An 18071-nucleotide genomic window follows, 5' to 3' on the forward strand; every position below is an offset into this window, starting at 1 on the left:
ATGTTAAAAATGACGAAAACTGCCAATTTTTGCTCCGATAATTATAAATGATAATTATGATTTTTTTTTCCACTGATTATAAAAGCAAAAAATAAAGTTACATATTTAAAAATAAGATTAATAAATCATTTTAAACACGTTCGTCTACCATTAAATAAAACGAAATTTATTTATTTAAAAAATAAAAACAGTTTTTGCCGATTTAAATTTTTTAAATAATTATTTATCTTTTTTGACGTATACGCGTAAATTGTTTATTAAAATATAAGATAATCATATCATCTTTTCGAACTTTTTTTTTTATTAAAAACTATAAAAATCCAATTCAGACTTTTTTTAAAAATTTATTTTTAGTTATAAATCTTTTTTTTTTAAGACTTTTGGATGAATTGATTAATTTTAATTAATTTTTTTTTAACGGTCTAATAAATATTGTGTGTAATAAAATATATATACACACACACACACACACACACACACAAACATATATATATATATATATATATATATATATATATGTATGTTTGTTTGTGTATGATATTTGCAAAAATAAACATATATATTTATGAGTGTGTGTGTGTGTTTGTGCGCGCGCGCGCGCGCGCGGATTATTAATTACATGTATGTTTGTACCTGTTAAGTATCCGTCTGGTAAATTTGATTGCATATTGACGTTCAGTTCATTTTTTATCTTAATGTTTCAATAACTTATACTTAGATAAATGTATAATTTTTTCAAATTATTTAATTTTAAAACTGTCCGAGTACTTTGAGGTTAGATTAGATTAATTTAAAAAATATCCCTTTTATGTGTTTTTGTTCTTTTTATTTTTCATTTTCAATTCCCGATTGTAATAATCTATATAAAAAAAATCTCTGATAATATACGGAGTCATTCAAAATTTCAAGGTTAATACTTTACGAGATAATTTGGGATAATCATTTTTTCTCTATTCCTAATATGTACGTTGCAATCTGTTCAATAAGCAACCCCGTGACCCGACGAGTTGATAATTATATATATGATATAGTGTTTTACTGGTTCAAGCCGACTATTCTTTAGATATGTGGTTAATTAATTGAACCCTAACCACCAAAGTATATCGGTATCCACTTTTAATATTCAGATCCATATAAAATTAACATTTAATTCGAAAATTAGCTGTTAAGCAGCTGATTTTCTAACACCCGGTGGGTTAAGTTATTAATATAAGAGCAAAAAGTGCTTTTGCAAATGTATTTCCAGTAAATGTTTGTTTTTTACTTACAACTAGTAAAATGTTATTTCGCTTTGATTTTCGGTTAAAGTTTAATTATTGACAGAAGTGGGTAAATAACAATATCCAACTTTATAAGATCAGACAACAGAACTATTTTCGTGTTATTCATAAAAAAAAACAAAAAAAAAAAAAAAAAAAAAAAAAAAAACATAAAGACTACAGGTTATTACGAAGAAACGGTCTTAATATGGCACTTCCTTTGCCATACTTAATTAATTATTCAACTATTTAAAAAAAACTTTTTACCATAAATTAAAACATTTTCTACATCAAGTTTAACGTGTACATAAATTCATACTCCAATAATTTTCATTAACGCCTTAACCTTTCATTAATTCATCAATTAATTCTTCAATTAACCATTCATTAATCTTTTACTTTACCGTCTAGATAGCGCTGTAGCTCTAGAAGGGAAAATATTATAATCGGTCCAGTTTGGGCATACGCTGTTTTCACCGGATCTTGACGTTTTGACACCTAAGGAACACAAAAAACCGGATGGAAATTTTCCGGATGTTAATGTTCGTATTTACGCGCGCGCGTGTATGTGTTCGGTGTCGGCCTATAAACCACCTTATATCTTCAGAAATACTGGACCGATTTTGACAAAACTTGCTCAGATTACTTCTATATATGGGACATTGATGCCGTAAAATTTTCAAGTTAAAAGGTCAAGGGGGTGAGGCTGTAGAACAATGTCACCCTCAATATCTCTAGATTTCACCTAATTAAGGTCATATATTTCTTAGGAACATTTGTTAACGATAAAAAAATAACGATATTTGCAAAAAACAATTTTTCCAAAATAATGTTGTATACTACTTCTATGCAGTGACGTCACAAGTGAGCGGTACAGTTAATAAATAAATAATAATTAAAGTGTAAAAAAGGTAATTCGGTCTGGCCGGATCTCGTACTCGATCGCCCGGTCGACTCGGTAACTGTTGTGTTAAGCCTCGCGGTTCCGCCGGTCTGCCGACCGTACAAAAGAAATTTGTTCTATGTATGTTGTGAAATTACATTAGTTTGGTTAGTACCGCCACAGCCGCGCGAATTAAATACTATATGCGCGCGCTATGAATGAAATAAACGAAAAAATATTATATTTAAATAAAATAATGAATATTAAGTTGTGTGTGTAAGCCGAGCATCAGAAACAACTCGGTTAAAAATCATAGAACTGAGATGTCAGCTTTTTATTATTTTCATGTATTTACCTAAAAATTAAACTTTCAAAAATAAAAATTTAAAGTGTTTTTATTTTACTTAATTAATGTGAACTGTTTTTTTTTGTGTATTTTTTTTTCATATAATTCATTTAAGTGAAAACAGTAAAATGGCTGCCATTTTTAAAGGTAATATTTTGAAACTATTTATTTTTTATAAGATCTTGTTGGGTATTTTTATAAGAAATTTCATTTACATTTCTATGATATGGACATTTTTATTAAAAAAAAAACTGATGTGGACACCACATAACTTCCTTGTGCGATTATTAAATTACATATATTTTTTCTTACATATTCTTTTTTTCCATTTTTTTTTTTGTTGAATCATTATTTATTGTAATTTTTTTTAAATCAGAGGTTAATAATTATTAATAAGTCAATATATTTAAATTAAAAATCTTTTTGACCAAAGTTTTTTTATTTTTTTTATTTATATCCCCCGAACCAGCTCCCAGTTTTTTATTGTATGTTTTTGAATCCCTTCATTCCAGTAATTTCCTTTTTTTTAGCATATTCAAAATATAAAAATTACGTTTTAATTTTTCGTACTTGTAATTTAATAACGGTTACCATAGCCATTGAAATTTAATTTACTTTTGTACTCTGAATATGCTAAAAACAAAGAAATTATTTGAATGAAGGGCTTCATAAATGTACAATAAATATTTAATACTTAATTTAATATTACTCGAATAAGTAAGACTGTGGAATCATGCGTGTTACTAAACAAATTTAATTGGGACACCGTTGATAAAATTTTATATTGCTAGCCTAATTAATTAATTAATATTGATGGTGTTTAATTATTTATTAATACATATAATTAAGCTTTTTTTCCTTCATCAGATTCAATAAAAGCTTAACGTATTTATTTATTCATTATTTAGTTGTTTATTTGTTTTTTGCATAGCGCGCGAATAAATACTGTGTTAGTTGGATGGCTTAATTATGTAACTAACGTGTAAGTATTTAAATAAGCTCTATTTAATACTAATTAAATAACGTATGTTAAAGTCTTTTAAACGTCTTCATTATTATTATTATTATTATTAATTTAATATTAATCAGTATTTTAAAAGGTTAATGGAAAATAAATTTATATGTAAAGTTTATTAAAAAATCATTATTTAATTTGTTTAATCATAAACAAATTATTTTCGTCGATTTTAGTTTTTTTTTTAAATTAATTTTTAATTATTTAGGAATAAAATTAAATGCAACATTAAAGAAGTATGCAAATAAAATATTAAATTAAAAAAAGGATTTTTTCTTTAAGTAATATTTTGAAATAGAGACTAAGATATCTACTCAACACCTGGATCGATTATAACGAAAGTAACATATTATTTAACCAATATTCAGAAATTATCTTAAAAGTTAAAAAAAAAAATGGGTTTAATCCGGTTTGAAAATATCAAGCAAAATTATAACCGATAAAAAAAAGAAAAACAAAATTAGGCCTATTCCTGTATGAAATAATATAAATATTATCCCTGAATGAAATTACCCGGATACATAATCAAATTTACTGATTAATGTAGCGGAATCTTCTTATTAGTACGAAAATGTAGTATTAACTTTGTGTTTAGAGATGAAAAATTAGAAAAAAATATTTTTTTGCACTTCTAATATTCTACGGGGGTTTAAATAAGGCCGTTCATCATTAGAATGTATCTATGGACCGTTATTGAATTACGTGAAAATATTTACCTTTACATCGAGTAAAATTTCGAATTCTCATTATCCCCTCCTCCTTGACCTTTTTTCCTGTTTAGCCTTCGGAACAACCGTCAGGTATTACTTCAGAGGATCAATGAGAATGATATATATGTATGAATGTAAATGAAGTGAGGCCTTGTACAGTTATCCCAGGTCGACCATTCCTGAGTTGTGTGGTTAATTGAAATTCAACCACCAAATAACACCGGTATCCACGATCTGGTATTCAAATCCGTATATACGTAACTGCCTTTACTTGGATTTGAACCTTAAAACTCTCGACTTCGAAATTAGCTGATTTGCGATGACGAGTTTACCGATAGACCAGCCCGGCCACCACGTTGACCTATCCCACCGAAAATTATACGGCATCAGTTTTCCGTATGACAGAAATGATCGTGACAAATTTAATCCGAATCCATCCATCTATTCTGAAGTTATCAAGCGAAAAAATAGCCGAAATACATCCTTCCGGAATTTTTTTAAGCGCTAAAATTGCGTTCTTTTTAAATAAATGCGGTCATGAAAAATTCGGATTTATAAATATTTTAAGAAATACAAAATTTGACCCGATCAACGAACGTTACCTTATATAGTAAAAATGTATCCCGCAATTGTTTCATGGATTAATAAAACAAAAACATTTCATTAGTGCAAAAAAGATAATTAAAAAACAATATAATTTTTTGATAAGGAATGATTTTTTTAAAGCGTGTAAAAAAAACTCCGTCTGGATTTTGAACCTATGAACTCGTGATGGAAGTTAAAGATGCTACCACTTCGCTACAGAAATGACCTCTTCTAATCCGTATTCCTTTACTTTTGATTATTTTTTTAAATCTGTTGTAATTGAATTTAGTGTAGATTTTATTTTTGGTTAAGTTTTTTTAAACAGGTTTAAATTATCCGGTTAGCTGTTATGGATAGGTGTTTTTTTTTATTATAAAATTTTTTTGTTGGATTTGTTTCATTTCCTATTCAAATAATTTATATGCTATTAATTAATTTTATTTTATTTTATTTGATGTTATTAGTTTGTTTTTAAAACTTCTTCGCATAGGTGGATATTAAATATAGTATATATTTTTATGTTAAAATAATATTTAAAATTTAAATTGTACGGCTTGTTCTCAATCTGTGGATACCTTTAAATTAGAGGGAATTTTAAATTTACTTTAAAATAATTAAGTGATAAATAACTAACATGGATTATTTATTATTATTTTTAATACTACGATTCGTATATTGATTTGTGATGTTTAATATAAATGTAACTATGAATTTATTTTTTGACAGTAAAAAGTTAGAAAATATTTTATCTTAGCGAAAATTTTAAAATCGTTTTAGTTTTTTATCGTATCGTTAAAAAGTTCGGTAATCTTTTCCTTCTTTTAACGAGAGTTTTTCTTTTTCTTAAATAATAATTAAGTTGCTTATTTACCTGAGACGAAGTGAAGGTAGCCTTCTGATCCGTTGCATGTCTAGGTACATTTATGCTCGGATGTGTATCTGCTCTCATCAATACCTTCATCGTTATTATCTGATAACGTTGTTCCTTTTTTATAAAAACGGTACTTATGTTTTCTGTTATACCTTAAAAAAGTATTTATTTATCTAAAACCGATTCGCTATTTTATTTAAACGACTAACGTACTTAGCCTTCTGGAGGTATTAAGTAAGGCTCCCTTCTGATATTGCTGTGTTTATACAGCATCTCCCCACCCGCTTACTCTTAGGATACGCGTCCACCTCATCCGATCTCACCTTTTTATTTCCCCTCCGTTTTCTACCTACTACTGTCATTATGTACCGCTGTGTGCTTTTATATACTGGAATAATATATCATAGTTTACTCATTTCTCGTTGTATGTTTATTTAATAGTCAACGTTTTTTTTTCCATTTAAATTTTTACAAAAAGAAAACTATTTCTTCGTTTATAATTAAAAATAGATCTTTGTAAGTGGTATTCTCGTATTGTGTGTTAATCTAATGATTCGTAATTCATTAGTAAAATGAGTTATTATCATATTGTGGATCGGTAATTTTTGTTGGCCCGATATATATATATATATATATATATATATATATATATATATATATATATACTTGTTTGTTTGTGTGTATTGATTTATTTACTTTTCATTAAAATACATTGAGGTTTATATAAAGATAATGCTTGTCTATGTACCCAATTAATAATAGAGAACAAATGTGAAATTATTTATTAATTAAATTAGAATATAAAGTTAACTACATAATTATAATAATGAATAGGTTAGCTTAAAATAAAAATTTATAAAAATGAAAAACATATATTTATATATTAAAGAAATACAGAGATGTTGCTTTGAAAAGGTTTTTAATTTTTTTTTTAAACGAAAGACGAAATGGTGGTCGCGTAATAGAGAGAGAAAATGGTAATATTTAAAATTTAAATAGTACGGCTTGGTCTCCATTTGTGGATACTTTTAATTAATTAAAAAAAGGGAATTTTTACCTTTAAATAAAAGAATTGTATTAAACTATATATATATATATATATATATATATATACTATCAATTTATATCGTTTTTCAATAATGGGTTTTTTGATCTGTTCTAGGATATTCTTGGATACTATTTAGGGTTTTTAAATTGTTACAAATTTTCATTTTCGGTTATTCGCATTAATATATTAGGTAATAATTCTTTAATCGTACTTTTCTTGTATTTAATATTAATTACATTACTCTTTAATTAATTTCACATTAGTTCTCTATTATTAATTGGTTATATTATAAACAAATATTGCCTTTAAATAAATATCAATTTTTTTTAATGAATAATAAAAAGATTAAAAGAGAAATGTTTAAAAGTATTTTTTATGAATTAATTTTTGTAAATAATTGAGCTACTTTACCGATAAAGTTTTAAGATATCTAATCCGATTCGGATTTTGATCTATTTTGCTTTTAGAGGTAAGAGCGTGAATGTGTGTATAAAATGTTTGTAAAATGTGATTAATATATATGTTTGTGTGTGCATATATATTGTTTTTTTAATATTTCAAGAGTTATATTAATCATTTGTACTTTAAATTTTTGTTGGATATTTAATTTTTAAAATACTCCCTTTTTAAGATTTTTATTATCTAATTTTACGATTTTTCTTATTTAATTAGTAACAACATTATTATTATTATCTGCTTTTTCTTTAATATTTTATTCAACGGATTATGTAGAAAATTAAACTTAATTTTCTTATTGTAATAATACACTATAATAATTTTTTTTTTTTTTTGTTAAGACTTCTCAGAAACAATAACCTACAGAATTTTAATCTTGTATACGTGTGTTTGCTTATTTAAGTAGGTTGATGAGGACATTCTTTTTGATGGCCACATTTCCTTCCGCATCGAATTATATTTTTCATGGTTGAAAAAATAAAACTTTTTATACCGAATTAATTAATTAAAATAATATATTATAATTTTTTTGTCGATATATTTTTATTTTTAAAATGTTATTGTACATAATAAATATTATAAAATAACGCAATATGAATGTCATGTTGTTTTATTATTTAATTGTGCTGTTTACAATAAAAATATCGTTTGAAATTTTATTGTAGTCGTTAAATTGTTACAATAAGTTTTGTTTTTACAAAATATTTATTGGACTATTAGCCTTTCTTTATAAATAAAGAAAATGTAACCGTTATTTTAAAGTATTTATATTATCAGTAAATGTATGTTTTTGTTTTGACCTTTCTTATCAAAAATTTGTTTATTTTTTCTCATTAGGCGTACTATAATGAAGGATTTAAAAAAAATATATTTGTATTTTTTATTAAATTTCTTTTGTAATATGAACCTAATTCTTTGGCTTATTAGGTTTCTTCAGCGAGTAATTTTTATTATTTAATGTGAATTTTGACACCGTGTTTTAATAATTTAATTATTCTAAGTATTACTATTATTATTTTTCTTTATAATGATAATTTCCGTTTTTTAAAATTATTTTTTCTTTTTATTTATTTGTACTGCACGTGATTGAATTTTATTCTTAATGTGTATTATTTTATCAATTATTCAGTGATCTATGATCCGTATTTATTAACCGAGATTATGAACTGGGTCATTCTCATTGCACAGAGAGAGAGAGAGAGAGAGAGAGAGAGAGAAAGAGAGAGTGGAGAGATATGTTATAAAATAAATTTATGCTAAGTTATATCATATAGCAGCAGAGCATTTTGCAATAAAACCAACTAAATCATAATCTGAGATATATAATATCACGGTTTTGATTTACTGTTCGAGTTGTGAAGTCTATACGGGAAAAAATAATTTAACAGAAAAATCGAGCGCAGTAAGATTAAACGGTCTGTTGTATTCGATGAGTTTTCATGCGAAGTCGTGTTTTTGTTAATGCTATCTTATATAGGACGATATTATTTACAACTCGTGTTTGTTAATTTATTGTAAAATAATAACAGGTTTAAATATCTCGTTATTTTAAACGGGCGTGAGGTTATTATATAATATGTTGCCGATGTATGAACTATTTTTTTTTTATTGCCCCTTATATTCTTTTAAAAGTTAAAATTTCTTTTAAAGTTTATTAGTATTTAAATGTAAACCAGCTTAAGAATTGCGAACAGCTCTTTAATGTTTAAATGGGTAAGAGTCGTAACGTTCTACTTATTAACCAAGGTTATTCAAAGTTGTTTTTATATATATATATATGTATGTATATAATTGAACATATAATATTATCTTTACTGTATTTGGTACATCTCGATCCTGAATTTATTATTATGAACTTGCTCCCTTAGTTTTATCGGTGTATGTTATTTAAGTATTAATACTACTGCGTGTTAACCTAGAATCTAGATTACTTATCGTTTAAAATAATTTAAATCCCAGTATAATTAATTATTTATTAGTTAGTGTTTTTAATATAATGTTTTGTGTTAACAGTTTCTGATTTATTGATGTAGCTTGCTTATACAACTTTGAAGTGGCGTAATTAATTTAAAGTCGGTAATTTAACTTAAAGTTGATTTAAGCTAGTAAATAATTTAAAGTGTTTTATCTAACATTATATAATATTATATTAATAACGGTTTTTTTTATTTTATTAAATTCCGTTGTAGATACAAATAAAGTTTTGAAATGTTAAATTTAAAAAAAAATACAACAAGAATTCTTTTTTAAGATTTTTCCAGTTATATGCTGTATAGCTAGCCGTACGGTATAAGTATATAAGGGAGTGTATGCTAATCGGGTCAAATATTAAATATGGGGTTTTGACGTTTCATTGCTCTTTCTGTCTGACCAAAAAACACAATTTTAGCATTCAAAAATTTCGGAAGGACTTATATATAAAGCCGTAAGTTTTTTTGTTTATTTGTTGGTCGACTTTGAAATTTTCAGGATAGACTCGTGTTATCCCAGGGAAGGATTAATTCATAGATTGTGGTCCTGTCCTCCTTGAAGGTGATGTGTTGGCAATTAAAGACAATCATTAAAGAAAAAAAAATAATCCATTAATTTCATTATTGACACCAGGTTGATTGAAATAGTTTGTGGGGTTTTCGTCGTCATAGTTCTGTGTACTTCAGTTACCATTGTTACTACTGTTCTGTTTTTTTTTTTTTTTTTTTTTTATTAATAAAAGTCTAAATACCTCATCTGTTATTTATCAGTGTTACTCACAACCAAAAACGAACAATGCGGGGTCCAGGCGGTGGAACCCTCTGGCTAGACGGTAATGTCAAGCGAAGCGAGCTGTGTGGAGGTCCGGGGGTCGGAGGAACGAAGCGTACCTGACAGACTAGTACACATATATATATCCCTGTTTTTTTCCTGGATATTTCCAGATCGGATGGACCAATTTTGGATGAAATGTATGCAGGGCGTTTTGGTTTTTTTATATAATATTGTAACGATTTAATTTTTGTCACAATTGGTTAGTGTGTAGAGAATACGAAACCCCGAAAACCTCAAGAGAATAAGGAACCTCATGATTCCGTAACCCAAAATTCTATTCAGGTTAAATTTATCCACATAATTTAATGTCCCTTTGGTAACTGAGATATTTGGTGATATTGTTTGGTCTTATTCTATGTTCTCCCCTGTAAAAGGGATAATAAGTCTCTCTTTTCTCTGTTTAGTTTCCGGAACCACCGTAAGGTATTACTTGAGAGGATGATATGTATGAATGAAGTGTAGTCTTGTTCAGTCTCAGGTCGACCATTCGTGAGACTTGTGGTTAATTGAAACCTAACCACTAAAGAACACCGGTATCCACGAACTAGTATTCAAATCCGTATAAAAGTAACTGCCTTTACTAGGATTTGAACCTTAGAACTCTCGACTTCGAAATCAGCTGATTTGCGATAACGAATTAATCACTAGAGCAACCCGTTGGGCTTAACGGCTTAAGCCCAACTTAAGCCGTTGGGCTTAAGTTGGGCTAGAGTAAGTTGGGCTTAATATACTTATAATATTAAGTATATTATAAGTCTAATTTTTTTTTTACTTTTTTTCATTAGTTGTTTTACTTGATTTGTTATGATTGGATTAACAACCGACGAAGATTTTTTTTTAATATAAACCATTCGTATCATTAATTTAATGATACAAAAATTAATTTGGTCACAATTTGTCAAGGAGATATAATTATCATTATTTACTTTATAGGGAAAAATTACGCAATTCTGCGAGTTTTTTTTTTGAGTAAAATCCATAGTGGAATTAAAAATCGTGTACATTTTTTTTTATGTTAAAAAGATGTGAATATGATTTAAAAGGAAATGAAGATTTTTGATTGCAGTGTTTTTATTATTGAGAAAATAATGATATTTATTTTTTAAACATTTTTTGAGAAATTACGCATTTTTTTCTTATTCAAACCTTTAACTTCCGATAAAATATTTAATCTTCATACGTGTATTGGTTTTTTTAATTGTAAATTTCCAGTGGGCGAATCGTCTTCTATAGTTTTAATGGAAAGACCTTGTGCGACTAATGTAATCAGTATGCAAGGAATATCCGCCCTCCGTGTTTAAAATAATTAAGAAGTACCGTATGTGGATATGCCGCTAATCAAGGACATTTACGATTACGTTATTGGCCGTTATATTTCCATATCATTCAATGACTCCACTACAACTTCGTTGTAAAACCCGTGGGTAATTTAAGTAGGGCTAAAATACGGTATCCCATTATTGTATTCTACATTTCTGTTGTACATTTGGACGCACCCTTTTTACAAATGAAAATAATTATGTAAATCGTTATTTAGTTAATACTATATTATATATATAGTATTTCAGGTTATTATTGCGTAAATCTATTAGTACAAATAAAATATTTAAAAAAGAAAGTTATTAAACATATTATTCCGCTTTTTGAATACATTTTTTTTAGATGCGGGATTCATAAGGTCTGCATCCCCCTACTCCGTGATATTGCAAAGCAAAACAATAACTGACAAACGAAAAGGAATTAAGCTCCTCCCCCCCTACACATGAATGAGATCATCCTAAATACATTGACGAAGAGATATATTGATGTATCGGAATTATCTCATTAGTATAAGAATGTGACTAAGAATGATTCCACAAAGGCAAAAAAGAAGAAAGGATTTTTTTTTTATCAAGTTATCAGAAAGTGCCTTAGCTAATTAAGGGGCATTAATGAAAAAATCTACCTGCTGTTTAATTAAAATTTTGAAATACTTTTGAAGATGTCTGCATCTTCTTGCCCCTTTGACCAATTTTGACGAAAATGAAACTGTATGAATCCCTTATATACGAAATAAATCCTATGAAATTTCACACGAGTCGGTCCATTACTCAATAATAAGACAGGCCTACATGAATATATATCTTAACAGAATTTTACTATGCTAAAATTGTGATTTTTTTATCAGAAGGGGTTACGAAAAGTCAAAGATTTACAAAAAGAAAAGAATCACCAACATGCAAATAAAATTTGATCCGATTCGTGAAATTTATCGTATGTAGTTACATAACTTGTGTAGTATACAATATAGATATATTGTCGGGAAAGTAAAACAGATATTTACTTACTTGAAATATACTCGTATTTTAAGTCATAATATTTTTATTATTATATTTAAATTTAACAAAATTTTTCTGTTATGAATAATAGTAATTGACAACACTTTTTTCTTAACGAAATCTCTGACCAAATTTTTATAAACCATTTAATTATATTCATCGTTTCATTTAAATTATAACGTAAGCACATTAATCGAAAAAAGTTTTTTATTTTAAATAGCACGGAATATTTTAGATTTACTGCAGTTTTTTAAAATGTTTTCAAATATTATTTATGATTTTTTTAAATTTATTATTTTTATTACTTTACAGAAATATTTTTAAAGTTATTTAACAGCACGAAGTAATTTAATGAAAATTATTAAAAGAGATAACAACATAGTTTTCTTTTTTATTAGTTTTTTCTTTATTTTCTTTTTTTAATCGTACGATTTGGTAACTAATGAGTCGAGATTATACTATTTTGTTTTACATGGTACAGTAACTGCCGTTTCTCCTGATTCATCGACACACGTTTGAACACTATTAAAAGTAACGACGCGTTTCCTGTCTAATATTTGTTGTTTTCTAGTTTCTTCATTTTCTTTTAGCACAGACATAATGTTAATAAGGGCGATGATGCCTCGTCGAATACCGCGCGTTAACTGTTGTTTTTCAGGAAACTCGTCCTTACCCGAATCAATATAATGTCTATGCCCTATTTTTTTACCCCCTCCCACGCCATATACCATCCGGTGGATGTAATTGTTAAACGCCACCGGTTAGGCGCCGTATATTTATTTGTATTAATCTCGATTTTTTTTTCTTGCTAATCGAAAAATATAATTTGTCATTTATTGTTTTATTACGGTTGATTATTGTTGTATTATTTTTTTGAAATTTATTAAATCCACAACAACAAATTGCGGGTGTTTTCAACTTAGTCGTTTATGTGGTGCAATAGCTAATGCTTTGCAGCCATTATGTGTTGTTTTTCCACAGATATGACTGCGTGCATAACAAATTTTATTGCTTTGTTTCTCTCATTATTCTTCATTAATGGACTGTACAGTAATTTATTGTAATTAGTAAACGATTTAAATTACTTTACACTAGGTGTACGTGTACGCTCGTTAAATTTCATTTCCATCGATTGTGTTTTCTGTCGTTTGCGTTTTCTATTGTAATATATATATTTTAAAATACAAAAAAAGTCAGAATTCAAAAGGCGTTAATGAAAACTATGTGATCACGTATTTATATACACGTTGAACGAGATGGAGCTAATAAGTAACGTTATTTAAAATCTCGTGGTTTAATATACTGTTGATGTTAAAACATTAGCAAAGTATTGCACGACTTTCCCGGTTATTAATAAGAAAAATTAAAATTTCCCGGCCAAAAGCAAAAAACAGGATACATATTTTTTAGAGATGGGACTAGAAAATTTTACGAAAACGTTTTCTAAAAATATTCATATACATATATGAATATCTTTAAGTAGGGTTAAAATACAGTATCGCATTATTGTATTCTACATTTCTGTGTGTATATTTGGACACACCCTTTTTACAAATGAAAATAATTTATATATATATATATATATATATATATATATATATATATATATAGTATTTCAGGTTATTATTGCGTAAATCTATTAGTGCAAATAAAATATTTAAAAAAGAAAGTTATTAAACAAATTATTCCGCTTTTTGATTTTTTAGATACGGGATATATATATATATATACCTATAACAAACATACCTATATATACCTTAACAAATTTTTTTTCTTATTTTATTATACTTTAAGAAAAACATTAAAAAAAAATTGTAGAAATTTCTTGGCAGCTGTGAAGTATAAACTTCAAAAAATTTTAAAAAATATTTATACCGAAGGAAAATAGAGCAAAAAAATCTGATGTGGACACCACATGACTTCCTTGTACGCCTATTAAATTACATATACACATTTTTTAAAATTAAAAGTACATAAAATTTTATTTTATAAATATCTTCTGATATTTTTTATTGTTGTTATTGAATTATTGTTTATTGTAAACATTTTTTTTTACAATTTTAAGGTTAACAGTTATTAATTAATCATTATAATTAAATTCGAAAAAAATTTAAAAAAAGAAGATGAAGTCGGATTTGAACCGATATGTCTTCCCCTTGTAAGATCGAAATATTTCCTGAATTAAAATTTTATTTCGCTATAACTCTGGAACCAACGAAAATAAGTACCCCTTATGATATATTGTTGAAAAGGTCTCAATGAGGATTTATTACTGCAGTTAAGAAAAAGTCCGAAATCAAATTTTTTTGAATTTTGGTCATTTTTTGACACTTTTGGTCCAGTCGATCGCAATCAAAAGGGCACAACTGGATGTTACAGGAGTCCTAAATTCCAAAATCTCAAAATTCTACGGCTAATCGTTTTTGAGTTATGCGAGATGCATAACTGTACGTACGTACAGACGTCACGCCGAAACTAGTCAAAATGAATTCAGGGATGAATAAAATGGAAATTTCCATTGAAATCTGAAAACCTAAATTTTTCGCCATCACAATACTTCTTTTACTTCGTACAACGAAGTAATTATTACCATTTTTTTTTTAAATTTAATATAGTAAAATGTTATTTTATCAAAAATATTATCGTCTATAGACAGTCAAATACAAATTATAGTTACAATTTAAAAAATATATATTTTAGTTACATTTTGATTAAATTTTGCAAAACTTAATTGTTACATAATTATTTCTTTATACATTTATTTTTTGTTAATTTTTTATGATGTAACACATCTTTGATTGTTGTGTTCTTTTAAACTATTTTTCTTTTCTGCCTTGAATGTCTGCAGATTAATTAATGTATCTTATTCATAAAAATAATTTTAACGTTACTTACTTGTGGAAGTATGGAGATAAGTGTTATTTTCTGAGGATGCCTAACGTTTTTCTCATCTAAACCCGGCCTGGCGACCGTATCGTTGATTGAATTTGCGGCATTTTTTTCGTTCATGTCGTCCATTTCGTATTGGATTTTACTACCGTTTATACTCGATCTTTTATTATCGTCTTCTTCTTTTTCCATTTCCGAATAAGGTATCGTAATCGTTGTCGACTGATCTAATTGTTTTTCTTTACATTCATCCGCGTCCAATCCTACGATCAGCGTCGGGTTTGTGATGAGTAAATTTAATTCTTTTCTGGTCGTGTTGTTCATTTTTGTTCCCTTGTTGTATATTTTATGTTTGTGTATGTTTACTTTAAATTGGTGTTTTTTGTTCTTGTTCTGTTTGTTTATCAGTGCCGCAGTACTTCCTCCGCAGCTCGCTACCGACGCTGAAGACGATGTCGTCGACGATATCGCACTCGGCGGTAATCGGTGTTGCGTGTAACAGATTTTTGCACCGGTCGCTTGAAGCTGAGCCTCGAGCAAAGATTCTTCTGATGCGCTCTGAAACAAACGTGAAAAAATTTTTGTTTAAAAACTATTCCGATTATTAACTATTTTAAAATTTACTTAAAAATAATTTATCAGTTAATTCTACAGAAACGGGCGAGATTAGTTCGATAAAAATGTTAAATAATAATTTATTGTGGATCATATAATTTGCTATCTCGTAAAATGAAATTTGGCTCTAATTATCTGTTGTTTAACCCCGACGCAGATAAAGTAAAAATAGAGATGCCTAGAAACAAACGGAAAGAGTACTAAATGTTGCGTAACGTAGAAGATTTACAAGGCCGGTCGATTCCTTCCTAAATTTCTATGTTTATGAAAAAGTTTAATTATTCATTATTCTTTTTAAGTTTTCCTAAAGTAAGTGATTTTAAAATTGCTTTATTTGTTGATGGGAATTTTAACCGTCTGGATAGAAAATCTGTCCTGAATAAATCTTAATGCTTTTTTCTAAAATATGAAATTCTGTACTTTATATTTATAAAAAATCGTTTAAAATAATTAAATAAGTAATTTTTATTAACTGGAAATGTAGTAAAATTATAATATTAATTACTCTAATTTAATAATTTTTAAAACTTGTTCTCTTTATTTGTACTGTAATGTTTTTATTAGAATTAAACATTGATTATTTTTATCATACGCTATAAAAATAATCAATCTTTAATACTAATAAAAAAAACTATTTTTATAGCCGTTCTTGTGATTTTTAAAGTGGATATCATTGTTTTATAATAGACTGATTTCTTTGTAGGCGTATATAAAAATATTTCAATATTACAATATTACTTAAGTGTCTAAGTAAATCTTTGTTTTATTATATAAAAACAAGGAAGTAAAAAAACGAAGTAGTCTAAATAGTAACTCGTAAATAGAATTATGTATATTACTAGTATGATTGTTTGGTGTGTGTGTTTTAATTAATTTTTGTAAATATATTTATAATATTTAATTTTATTTTTTTTTTTTAATATTGAAACTACTACAAGAAAATAACGTGAATTATTTTTGTAAATTTGTTGCGATTACTTGTTCCCCGAATTATCTTTATTTGGCTGACAATGATTTAATAAATTTTTATTAGTTTCTCTGGTAGTAGTTTAGATATACATACTTCTGTTGTAACAGACAAATAAAAAGTTTAAAATTAAATCTATAATCATCTATCATCATCTATAATCATCAGTTATATATTTAATTTTTAAATCCGTTTCAAATTTTTGTAACAACTAAATATGTTATATCGATTGTACAATTAATTATTATTTTTTTTTTTTTAATCTTTAAAAATCAAACCTAAAATATATCAATCGCACATTTAATTTTTAAATGTTTGAAATTTTTTTAATAATTAAATGTGTAATAATATATCGATTATACATTTAATTATTAAATCTTAGAAATTTAAAATAAAATTAAACTTAAAATATATCAGTTAAAAATTTAATTTTAAAATTTGTTATCGTTAATTTTAGAAATGTTAATTTTTTTACGAAAATAATAACTTAGTTTTTATCATCGATTGTTCGTAAGTAATTTTACTTCATTTAAAACCATGTAATGTATTTTTTTATGTATTTATAAAACGTTATCATTAGATTTTTAATTAAAATAGTTTTAGTATAATAAAATAATTAACAAATAATAATTAATGTAATAATTATTATTACATTTTATTGGAAAAATTTTATTTATAATTTAAAAAAATATATATGAATTTGTTAAAAATGTTGTGCGATATAGTAATGTACATATACACGAAAAATATTACCGTCAAAATTACAAAATTATGTTATTCTATAAATTCCTAATTTTTTTTAAAGAAAAGAATTCATTGTTAATGAATTTTATATAGTTACTATGCCTTTAAAAAGTCTTTTTAGTTTTTATAAACTTACATCAATTCACTAATAACACAATACGCCAAGTGATGAAAAAAAAAACAGTTATCCTATATTGATGAACACTTCTTAATTTGAACGTTTCCACCATAAAAGTGTTAGAATTAATCGTTTTTACTGAATTTATATATATATAATGGTGTATGTGTACGTGTGTGTGTTTTATAACATATGGTGATAATACGGGCAATTTAGTAATAAATAATGTATTATATTTATTATCATAAGAACAGTCCGTGTTCACCAACGGTCAAATCTTGTCAGTTTCGATTGATAACCTTTCTTGCCTCCGAATCGAGAAGTCTGACGTAGGCTTCCGACGGGCTTCCTCCCCTATACCCGCGCCTATGATTGCCAATTAAATATCACTTGATTTACAAGATTTCCTACAGTCTCTCCTTTTGACTGTGGTCATCACGTT

The 18071-nt window shown here is 26.7% G+C and overlaps 2 protein-coding genes across 3 annotated transcripts in view; one reads left to right on the forward strand and one right to left on the reverse strand.

The window, feature by feature from the left end:
• The window catches only part of Roc2 (Regulator of cullins 2), a 394011-nt gene that overhangs the window by 22876 nt on the left and 353064 nt on the right, over positions 1-18071 (forward strand). The gene's annotated exons all lie outside the window — the stretch shown is intronic.
• Positions 1-18071, reverse strand: part of LOC142334440 (facilitated trehalose transporter Tret1-like) — a 35383-nt gene that overhangs the window by 10099 nt on the left and 7213 nt on the right. Inside the window, exons 1-2 of one of the 2 annotated variants that reach the window (XM_075382435.1) lie at positions 17648-17807; positions 15192-15743 (exon numbers count right to left, since the gene is read on the reverse strand). In XM_075382435.1, the coding sequence (XP_075238550.1) occupies positions 15192-15509 (318 nt within the window). In that variant the 5' untranslated portion in view covers positions 15510-15743; positions 17648-17807. Of the gene's footprint in view, positions 1-15191; positions 15744-17647; positions 17808-18071 lie in introns of those variants that run through there. The other variant, XM_075382434.1, reaches the window with a different exon arrangement.

This window comes from Lycorma delicatula, chromosome 1, assembly GCF_047948215.1.
Source record: "Lycorma delicatula isolate Av1 chromosome 1, ASM4794821v1, whole genome shotgun sequence".
Taxonomy (NCBI): Eukaryota; Metazoa; Arthropoda; class Insecta; order Hemiptera; family Fulgoridae; genus Lycorma; species Lycorma delicatula.